General features: G+C 59.9%; 3 protein-coding genes across 5 annotated transcripts in view; 1 reads left to right on the top strand and 2 right to left on the bottom strand.

Moving 5' to 3' along the window:
• Positions 1 to 13: 13 nt before the first annotated feature.
• On the bottom strand, positions 14 to 2,116 carry RPL32 (ribosomal protein L32). 2 transcript variants are annotated; one of them, XM_035546686.1, is made up of 4 exons: positions 2,078 to 2,116; positions 1,231 to 1,331; positions 823 to 1,004; positions 14 to 189 (listed from the first exon to the last, which is right to left on the bottom strand). In XM_035546686.1, the coding sequence occupies exons 2-4, from the start codon at positions 1,324 to 1,326 to the stop codon at positions 60 to 62; spliced, it is 408 nt and encodes a 135-aa protein (XP_035402579.1). In that variant the 5' UTR covers positions 1,327 to 1,331; positions 2,078 to 2,116; the 3' UTR covers positions 14 to 59. The 2 variants fall into 2 exon arrangements, with proteins under 2 accessions (XP_035402579.1, XP_035402578.1); XM_035546685.2 differs by lacking the exon at positions 2,078 to 2,116 and adding an exon at positions 1,806 to 1,959.
• A 277-nt stretch (positions 2,117 to 2,393) lies between these two features.
• Positions 2,394 to 5,780, bottom strand: MBD4 (methyl-CpG binding domain 4, DNA glycosylase). The gene is made up of 6 exons (XM_050712792.1): positions 5,315 to 5,780; positions 4,691 to 4,765; positions 3,940 to 4,074; positions 3,569 to 3,718; positions 3,141 to 3,244; positions 2,394 to 2,591 (listed from the first exon to the last, which is right to left on the bottom strand). Exons 1-6 carry the CDS (start codon positions 5,778 to 5,780, stop codon positions 2,514 to 2,516), a joined length of 1,008 nt encoding a protein of 335 aa, XP_050568749.1. The 3' UTR covers positions 2,394 to 2,513.
• A 279-nt stretch (positions 5,781 to 6,059) lies between these two features.
• Positions 6,060 to 9,049, top strand: part of IFT122 (intraflagellar transport 122) — a 32,637-nt gene continuing 29,647 nt past the window's right edge. The window contains exons 1-4 of one of the 2 annotated variants that reach the window (XM_035546689.1): positions 6,060 to 6,241; positions 6,445 to 6,511; positions 7,438 to 7,522; positions 8,362 to 8,440. In XM_035546689.1, the coding sequence (XP_035402582.1) occupies positions 6,201 to 6,241; positions 6,445 to 6,511; positions 7,438 to 7,522; positions 8,362 to 8,440 (272 nt within the window). In that variant the 5' untranslated portion in view covers positions 6,060 to 6,200. Of the gene's footprint in view, positions 6,242 to 6,444; positions 6,554 to 7,437; positions 7,523 to 8,361; positions 8,441 to 9,049 lie in introns of both variants that reach the window. The other variant, XM_035546688.2, reaches the window with a different exon arrangement.

Here is a 9,049-nt window from a genome sequence, read left to right as displayed (position 1 = left end):
ACATTCACCAGAGTTTGTGTTCACGCTTTATTAAATACATCCCAGACGCAGGAGGCCGTTCATTCGTTCTCCTCGCTGCGCAGCCTGGCGTTTGGATTAGTGATCTTGATGGCAAGCTGAGCTGCTCTCTCCACGATGACCTTGCGGTTCTTAGAAGACACGTTGTGAGCAATCTCTGCGCAGTACGACCTGCGGGAAACAGACGGCGCGGCGCGCCTCAGCGCAGCGCCCCGACAGCAGGGCGCGCAGGGGGCTGCAGCCAGCCTGCTGGCGGCGCTCAGGAGCAGCAGAGCACAGAAGCTCTCCCGGCCAAGACAGAAATCACAGCCCGCAGCCCCGCGCCCAGCTGTCCAGACCTGAAGGCACGTGCTCACCGCCAGAACAGCTCAGCCCTCGTTTTCCTTCTCGCAAACGAAGAGTCACCGAGATCTTTTAATGACTACTCGTTACTTTGTTTTGGAGAAGCGCTACGAGTAGATGGCTGCAGTAGGTTTAGGTTTGTGTCTTAACAGATGCAAAGCCACAGCTGATCGCTATTTTACCAAACCAATGCTGTCAGCACCATTTTAACGCGGTGTTTTCCCCGGAGGTGTGAACGTGCCAGCCCCGAGCAGCTTTCTGTACGCCTCCCACCGGTGGCACAGCAGCACTAAGGAAACCGAGGCAGCCCTTGTGTTCTGAGAGCTGCAACCTCCCAGGTCTCCCCCGTACGTCTGCCCCTGACCGTGCTCCCCTCTGCCCCCTGCCCCCAGCACCGTTACGGGGTGGCAGCGCACAGCCGCAGCTCGGGGCAGGGAACAAACCTGACAGCCGCGGACTTACTTGTTGCTCATCATGAGCACTTCCAGCTCCTTGACGTTGTGGACCAGGAATTTTCTGAATCCCGTGGGCAGCATGTGCTTCGTCTTCTTGTTGCTCCCATAACCAATGTTGGGCATCAGAATCTGGCCCTTGAACCTCCTGCGAACTCTGTTATCGATACCTCTCGGTTTCCGCCAGTTGCGCTGAGGAAAGAGGAGAAAGAATCGATGCTCAGTTATGAAGCTAAATCAGTCTGAAAGCGCCCGCACGGGAACACCGGCTTTAGCCAAAACTGACCTCCAAAGAGGCTGATCCTACAGCACGACCCGCAGCGCCCACGCCTGGCCCTAGTTCATCACCAGCCCTCCAGGCAGCCCCGGCTGGTTTCCCCGAAGTCATTCAACGAACGGAATTCCAGCGAGCTCTTACCTTAATCTTGACATAGCGGTCCGACTGGTGGCGGATGAACTTCTTGGTCCTCTTCTTGACGATCTTGGGTTTCACGAGAGGCCTGAGGGCCGGCATGGTGCCTGGGACAGACGCAGCGGGCTGAGCACAGGCTCAGCGCGGAGGCGCCGCCCGCCCGCCCGCCGCGGCTGTCGCGGGCTCTCTTCCGCCCGCCAGGCACCGCAAGGCCCGCGAGGGAATGGGCGCGGCTCCGCCGTCGCTCTGCCTCCCGCTTCCGAAGCTGGAGGAGCACGGGGAGCTCCCCAGGTGCGATCCGGGGAGGTCGCGCCGCTCCCGCCCCCCTCAGCCGTCACGTCCCCGCCCGGCCTCCCCCCGCCGGCAGCGCCCGCCGCCCCCGGCCCCCCGAGCCCCGGCCCCGCCGCGCCGCCCGCTGCCGAGGCCGCCGGGGAGCTCCCGGCCCCGCTCCCGGCCCCGCTCCCGGCCCCGCGCAGGGCGGGTGGCGGGGCGGGGCGGGGGCCGCCCGGTGGAAGCAGCCGGCCGGCTGCGGGAGGCCCGGCGGGGCGGATGGCGGCGGATGGCGGCGGCCGGGCCCTCACCGTCCGCGCGCTGCCGCCGTCCGCGGCCGGGCCCGCCGAGAGAGGGAGGCGGCGCCGCCGCGGGGCCTTATGGGGCGGGGGCGGTCCTGGCAGGGCGACGCCGCGACGCGCGCGCGCGGGGCGGGCACCGGGCCCTCGCGGGGCCGCGCCAAGCTCAGCGCCGCCGCCGGGCGGTGCCGCCGCGCGGGGTCCCTCCGGCGGAGACGCCCGACGAGAGGGGCTCGGTGCCGCCCCGCGCCCCGCCCGCCCGCGGGTTACGAGGCTGCCAGGACCTGCCGGGAGCCGCTTCCGCCAGGCGCCACGCTTCCGCCGGGCCCTTCCCTTCCGGGCGGCTTCAGCCCGGCCCCGGCTCGGGAGCGCCCCTGGCGGCGCACGCGCGCGGCCGCGGCTGGAGCCCGCCCCCGAGGCGCCCCGCCCCCACCCGCCGCGCGCAGGCACCGCCCCGCCGGAAGTGACGCAGCGCGCGGCTCCGCTTCCGGCTCAGGGGAGCCGCGGAGGCACGGCGGCCGCAGGGCCCCGGCTCCGCCCCGCGCCTCGCCCGGCGGCACGAGCGGCGGCGCTGACACACGGCGGCGCTGACACACGGCGGGCGCTGACACAGGGGCGTTTATTGCAACGGAACAGCTGCTGAGCGCTTCCTTCCTCGGTGCAGGGGCCGCCGGGCGCCGCTCCACCACCAGGACCCGGCCGCGGGGGCCCCGCCGCCGGTCAGCCCACGCCGAGCTGCTCGCGGTTCTCCCGGAGCCAGGCGTGGTACGTGGTCAGCTTGTGGTCCTCCGGCTGCACCTGCGGCACGACCGCACGTCCTGACCCGGCTCCTGCGGCGCCTCACGGCCCCCCCGGCACGGCAGCCGCCCCCCGGCAGGGCTGCTGGCAGACAGAGCCCGGCGGGCCGCGAAACGCGGCCTGCAGGAGGGCACCGTGACAGAGCGAGACGGCCCTGCCCCTGCCCCCGCCCCCCACGGAGACCAGCACCGACAGGATCCCGCACGGCAAAGCCCAGCGAGGACGCCTCAGAGGCGTGGCAGGATCCTGCTGGCGCTAGGCGTAAGAACCCGACCCTGCGCTGCGGCGCCTCGCCCCCACCGTAAGGAAGTAAGAAAACAGTAAAAATGGAGAGTTACAGAAAAAAGTCAAGGTGACATCAGCCTTGACTTAAAGGCTCAGACTTGTAAAGGGTGTACTTAGTGAATTCAACTAACTGAAGAAAAATTGCTCTCTGATTTTTCAATCCAAGCCAGTACACGCGCAGAACTCCCACAGACAAGGCGACAGGCTCCCGCCACCTGCAGCACACCTCAGCTCAAGCCCCGGCAGAACAGCAGCACCACGCACCTCTTTCCATTCGTTGACGCAGAAGATCCTGTAGGAGTCGTTTCCGTATTTTCCAATTCCGTGCAGCTCAATGGGGTACTTCCACTGCTTGGTCAGGTACTCATCTAGAACACACAGTCACAGACCTCACCGCGTGCAGACAAACAGATCCCAGAGAGCGAGTCTAAACAAAACGGGATACTACCCCACGTCCATTTTGCAATATTTTAAATAAAAAGCATGGCTAAGTTAACGGTACGAGTTACTCGGTTAAGACCACACGATCACAGTTTTGCATACATACAACCAACATACCCCAACGCTGCCTGAGCTAAGCCACCACCCACACTTGCCAAGGAGAAACATCACAAAGCACTGTTTGAAAATAATGCTAGTTTTCTTGCTCGTATGATTTAGAGCATTCCACAGACTCGTCCAGGAATATCTACCTGAAAATTTGATTATAGTCTTCGCCCTGAGCGCATAGAGGCCGAGAGGTTTCAACAGCTCTGACATTTCCTTCCAGTCCGCGGTCCTGGCTATTTCGGGAGAAGGGTACTTCTCAAGGAACTCCCAGAGCACAGGAATCGCCATTTTACCTAGCCAAAGAAATCGTCATCTCCTTTGATTATCAAGGTACGCTTCCTGAAGTGAGCTTTTGCCGAGGCAGGAGACACATATCAAAGCTGGCTTTTTACATCAACACAAGCTCATAGGTATTTATTCTTGGGTTAATGCCACAAAAAACTGGCAGCTGTCCCGATCCTATGATAACACCACCCAGCATCTACACAACACAAAACTGCATTACTCCGTTTACCTGACGTCTTATTGAGAAATATGGTTGCAATGAGCAGTTTCCACGGATCGTGGAAAAGTGTTTCTTGGACCAAGTTAAAAGGAGAACGTGGAGGAGTCCATTTCCTGAAGGCCTTCCTTCTAGGCGGGCTTGGAGCTGCGCACAAAGGCAACAGAAGAAAATGTGTTGGGCAGTAAAGGATGGAATTACCTACTGAAAGGAAAATAATTTTTAAAACGAACTTGTGAAGCAGATTCACCACAGCGGGGCGCTACGTGCGGGTGCAGCACAGGTGACTCTCGCACTCTCTTTTGCAAAACTGCGAGGGAACGCGCACTGTGCGCTGCAGCGCTGGCACAGGGTCAGGGCCGCCTATGCGCGTCCCCGCGTTCCATGCCACGTACGTTCCCTCAGAAGGGGTGCTCCAGGGCCATCCCTCCACGGCTCTCCTCGCGCTCCTGTGCGAGCGCAGAGCAGCGGCCGCAGGGCTCCCCCGTGACGGGCAGAGCACCCCAGCGGGACGAGAACCTCCCCCGAGCCCGCCCACGCCGACACCCCGCAGCCGCCGGACGAGCTGCGCAGCCGCCGGGTGCCAGGGGGACGTCTGGCTGCGAGTACGGCCCCCCGGGGCCTAGAACGGGGCGAGAGCAGCGCCAGGGCAGGAGGCAGAGCCGGGCTGGCGCTGCACGTGGCCAGCCTGAAACATCGCTGCGTCCTGGGCCAGCCTACTCCTGCCCCCCAACAGGATCAGGTTCCCTGAAGAACACCGTACCTTCTTTGCTATATTTACTTGAGAAGTACGGACTTGTTTTCCTCCTCTCCACCTGTGTTCGTGGGACAGGCTCTTCTGTAAAGAAGTAATACTTTAGCATCACAATGGAAAAAGGAGAGCACCTATTTTGCTATCCTGCCTCATAAAACATTTCCTTTCGGTTGTGATGGCGACGCGAGGATTTCACGCAGGTGTACATAAGGTCAACGTGCTTCCGACTCCCCGCAGCACTCCCGCGTTGCGGCTGTAAGAAAAGCCTTCCGACGACAGCACCGCTCTGCTGCGGCCTGGAAAGCCAGGCTCAAACTACAGCCAACAACTAAACGTTGTCCACGCCCCGCCGCGCCAACCCAGGCGTAGCTGGCCTGCTTCACGAAGCAAACCGACCGACGGGGCAACGTCGCTACAGAGTTAGCGCAGGGACGGTGCGGCTACCGCGCCGTGCAGCTGAGGAGACCGGCACTTTCTAGTCTCCGTTCAGCTACGTGCCGTCGGGCAACGAAAGAGAAACGAGCCAGCCGCAGCCGTCGAAGCGGCTCGACGTGACACCGACCGCTTCTGTACGGTTCGGGAGACCCCCGGCGGGGCGCGAGAGCAACGTTCTGCTCAGAGACGCGTCCGCACCTCGCGGCGCTGCTGAGAGGCTTCCCCCGTCGCGGGGCCGCGGGCCGCCGGCGTCTCCCTCGGCGCCAGGCGCAAGGCCCCGGCTGTCCGCCTTCCCGGGCCCCGCTGCAGCCCCCGTTCCCAGCGTGCCGGGTTCCTCCTCAGGCTTCGCAGGGGGCGCTTCGCCAGGGCCCGGCCCCGCGCCCGGCCGCCTCCCGCGAGTCGGGCGCCGCGCCCCTGCGCCCCGCGCGCCCCGGGCCCGGCTCCCCGCCTCCTCGCGGCCCTCCCGGGTCCGGCCGCGTGCCGCCCCCCGCCGCCCCTCGCTGGGGCCGCCGGCCCGGCTCCTCTTCCGCCCGCCTCCGCCCGGCCCCGCCGCGGGGCCTCCGGGGCGGCCTCCCGCGGGCGCGGCCCCCCGCGGCTCGCTGCCGCCGCTCCCGGCCGGCCCGCCCGCCGCGCGCCCTGACGTCACGCCGCCGCCCGTCGCCATGGAGGCGCCGCCCGTCGCCACGGAGGCCCCGCCCGCGCGCGGCGGCCAGGGCGCCTCCGGCCCCGCGGTCACGTGGCCCCACCGGCGCGCACCCGCCGCGGGCCCGCCCTCGCCGCGCGTGCGCGCTGCGGCCCTGCCGCCGGGCGCCCCCTGCCGCCGGGCGCCCCCTGCCGCCGGGCGCCCCCTGCCGCCGGGCGCCCCCTGCCGCCGGGCGCCCCCTGCCGCCGGGCGCCCCCTGCCGCCGGGCGCCCCCTGCCGCCGGGCGCCCCCTGCCGCCGGGCCTCGGTGCGCACGCGCGTTGCCAGGGCCGCGGGCGGCGGCGGCCCGGCCCTGCCCGACCCAGCCTAGCACGGCCCGGCCCGGCCCTGCCCGACCCGGCCCTGCCCGACCCGGCCCAGCCCGACCCGGCCCGGCCCGGCCATGCGGGCCGCGCTGACCTGGCGCGACCAGGCCGAGCACTGGTGAGCGGCCCCGCGGTCGCGGTCACGGCCCCGGCCCCGGCCCCGGCCCGGGCAGCGCCGAGCCGAGCCGCCGGCCCGCTGCGGGGGTCTCTCCCGGTTCTCGTGACGGGAAGCCGAAGGCCGCAGTTCGGGTGCTCTGTGCGCTGCCCGCCCGCCGGCACGGGGAGCCGCTTAATCCTGTTGTGTGTTTGTCTTTCCCGTAGCATTTATGACCTGGCGTTCAAGCCCGACGGGACTCAGCTGATAATTGCTGCTGGAAACAGGCTCCTGGTAGGGAAGCGGCTCCTGTCCCCGTCTCTTGCAGTTACAGCTGTACGAGTGTGATTTCTTTCACGTTAACTTCGGAATTTAACCCACCCCAAATCCTCTTATCTCTGGTAGCGCAGCCTGATATCTGCATATATATTAGCGCAGGCTCGCTGTAAAGTGTTCTGAGGCTTTTTAACGTTTCTTACCCAGCTTTAAGCTCAGTTTCCAAAAGTAATGGACTTGTGTTGCTCGTGTCGTCTTGTACTCTCGTGCTTCACGGAGCGGTTGGCGATCCGCTGACCTTCATCCAGTCCGCACGGTGGCATGGCGTGCAGTGCTGTGCTCTCACAAGTGCCATGAAAATCTCTGTGAAACGCAAATTTATGTCCGTGCTTTGAGAGCGGCTTCAAGTAGGGCTCCCATCAAGCTCCCTGGGTCAGCATGCCTGCTGCTCGCCCGTCAGCAAGAGCTGCTCACAGCCTCCTCCAAAGCTTCCCGACGGGATGGGTGTGAGAACTGCCCGGATGGCTGGATGGATTGCACAGCTACAGAGAGATAGTTGGAGCTGAAGGAACGCAGGCTTCTTAATCTCCAGTACTCACAGAATGGTGCATTTAGTGATGGTCCTCTCCAGTAGCTTACTGTGTTTAAATATCTAATGTGAGGAAGGAAAGGGATGAAGCAAGGTGAACAGGCCAAACAACTTGCTTGGAAATTTCATTCGTGCGTGTGTTTTTCTAATGCTTAGTCTTCTTTCTTTCCAAATGTTGGAAGAGAAGCGTTATGATAAGGAAAGCTGCTTTTCCACTTCAAAATGCCTTGTTTTGTGTGAATTGTATTGCATGCAAAAAAACCAAACAGATACAGTTTTGTTGGCCTTAGGTAATTTTGTGCCATAGTCCTAATTTGGAAGATTACTTTTTTTCTTCTTTCTGTTGTTTATACAGGTATATGATACTTCTGATGGAACCTTAATTCAACCTTTGAAGGGTCATAAGGACACGGTATACTGTGTGGCTTATGCTAAAGATGGTAAATACCCCTTTTTTGGGATATCATTAGTTTGTTTTGTAAAGTGCGTAATAACTCCCATTTCTTACTGCAAATTGATAAAGAATTCAGGGTTGTTCTAGTAACAGCGTTTTGAACACCTGTGCGTGTGGTGTTTCATTTTGTTTGTTTGTTTTTCATCGGGAGTTCGAAATGCCTCACAGATGCGATGTGCAGAAGGAACTACTGTATTTTTGCCTGTAAGGCTACCCGTTAATCCAGGAGCTGTAGTCCCCACCTCCCCTCCCATTACACGTCGTGAGGTAATGTCAGGAGAAGGCTTGCCCTAGAGTTTCCTCTTTCTAGTAGTCCACTTGCCTTGAATTTTTGTTCCAGTAGTTCCTCTCCCAAAGCTTCCCAGTCTTCTGATCCTTCGTATGGTAGCATGCTCGGTACAGATCATCTTACGCTTCTAGTTCGTTCATTGCTTCTGGTGCTCGTTCTGTGAGGAAGTACTGTGTGTGGGTTCGAAGGACTTACTCTCAAATACTAATATTTAAGTTAGAGCCAATACCTTTGAAAATATATCACGTTTCTCTTGAAACTGGTAACAAATCTTCAACCTGTGACTGGCAGCGGTGGAAAGACCATCTCCTTGCTTGCATTACTGGGCTTTGACGAGGCAGTCTCCGAAGGAGTATCAAAATAAAGCCACCGGAATTCCACATAGAGAGGTGCAGCCGCGTCAAGACACTTACAATGTTAGGCCAGTTATTACTTGAGCCTTGTCCCTTTCAAGAACATCTTGCTCTCTCTTTGGTTGAATACTTGGAGTGCAAAGGATTCTTGTGTATGCGATTTAAATTATATTTAATTCCTAGGCAAACGTTTTGCGTCTGGCTCAGCTGATAAAAGCGTGATAATTTGGACTTCAAAGTTAGAAGGAATTCTGAAATACACGTAAGTGATGCCTTTCAGTTCTGTGCGCCTCAAATACAGACTTTGATTATGCCCTCTGCTGTCAAAGAGTAAGTGATGGGAGAGTGGGAAGAAGGTTAACTAAGGTCAGAGAAAATGCCAGTGGCTAATGGGAGAGGGAAGAGGAAAAGAATAGTCAGAGTACCTGAATGAGGCAGGAAAGCAATTAAAGGCATTACAGAGGGTGGGAAGGCTTAGATTAATCTCTGAATTTAGAGAGCTGGCAAAGAACTAGGGAAACTTCGTAGGTTGAGATGAAATGAAACGGAATATAACTGATCTGTATAATAAACCAACTTAATATATAACTAGGTCAAAGACCAAACTGAAGGTAAGGTTTGGTACTTTTTCTCTCAGTGTACTTCCATATTTCTCTTGCTTTGTTTAATATGTCATCTCTTTTAAGCTACATCTTCAAATTCTGTTTCTGAATGTGTGTGTACAGTTATTACTAGTTATTGTACACGAGCTACTGCACTAGTTAGGAGCATACCCAAGCATAGAGTTTGGATGTAACCTTTAATCACATCTCACAAACACCACCTACATACATTTTTAGGTGGTCTCGATGAAACGCAGTGAATCCTGCCA

Source organism: Cygnus atratus, chromosome 10 (assembly GCF_013377495.2).
Source record: "Cygnus atratus isolate AKBS03 ecotype Queensland, Australia chromosome 10, CAtr_DNAZoo_HiC_assembly, whole genome shotgun sequence".
NCBI lineage: Eukaryota > Metazoa > Chordata > Aves > Anseriformes > Anatidae > Cygnus > Cygnus atratus.
Note: the sequence above shows the minus strand (reverse complement) of the source record. Positions and strands in the feature narration are given on the sequence as shown.

What these genes read in the sequence shown, in the direction of transcription:
- MBD4 (XM_050712792.1), bottom strand. Translation starts at nt 5,780, where the DNA reads ATGGCGACGGGCGGCGGCGTGACGTCAGGGCGCGCGGCGGGCGGGCCG. An exon ending in ATTTCTCAATAAGACGTCAG is followed by an intron (nt 3,719 to 3,939) that starts GTAAACGGAGTA and finishes TTCTTTGGCTAG; the next exon opens with GTAAAATGGCGATTCCTGTG. An exon ending in GACTATAATCAAATTTTCAG is followed by an intron (nt 3,245 to 3,568) that starts GTAGATATTCCT and finishes TGTGTGTTCTAG; the next exon opens with ATGAGTACCTGACCAAGCAG.
- RPL32 (XM_035546686.1), bottom strand. Translation starts at nt 1,326, where the DNA reads ATGCCGGCCCTCAGGCCTCTCGTGAAACCCAAGATCGTCAAGAAGAGG. An exon ending in ACCGCTATGTCAAGATTAAG is followed by an intron (nt 1,005 to 1,230) that starts GTAAGAGCTCGC and finishes CTCTTTCCTCAG; the next exon opens with CGCAACTGGCGGAAACCGAG. An exon ending in GTGCTCATGATGAGCAACAA is followed by an intron (nt 190 to 822) that starts GTAAGTCCGCGG and finishes TGTTTCCCGCAG; the next exon opens with GTCGTACTGCGCAGAGATTG.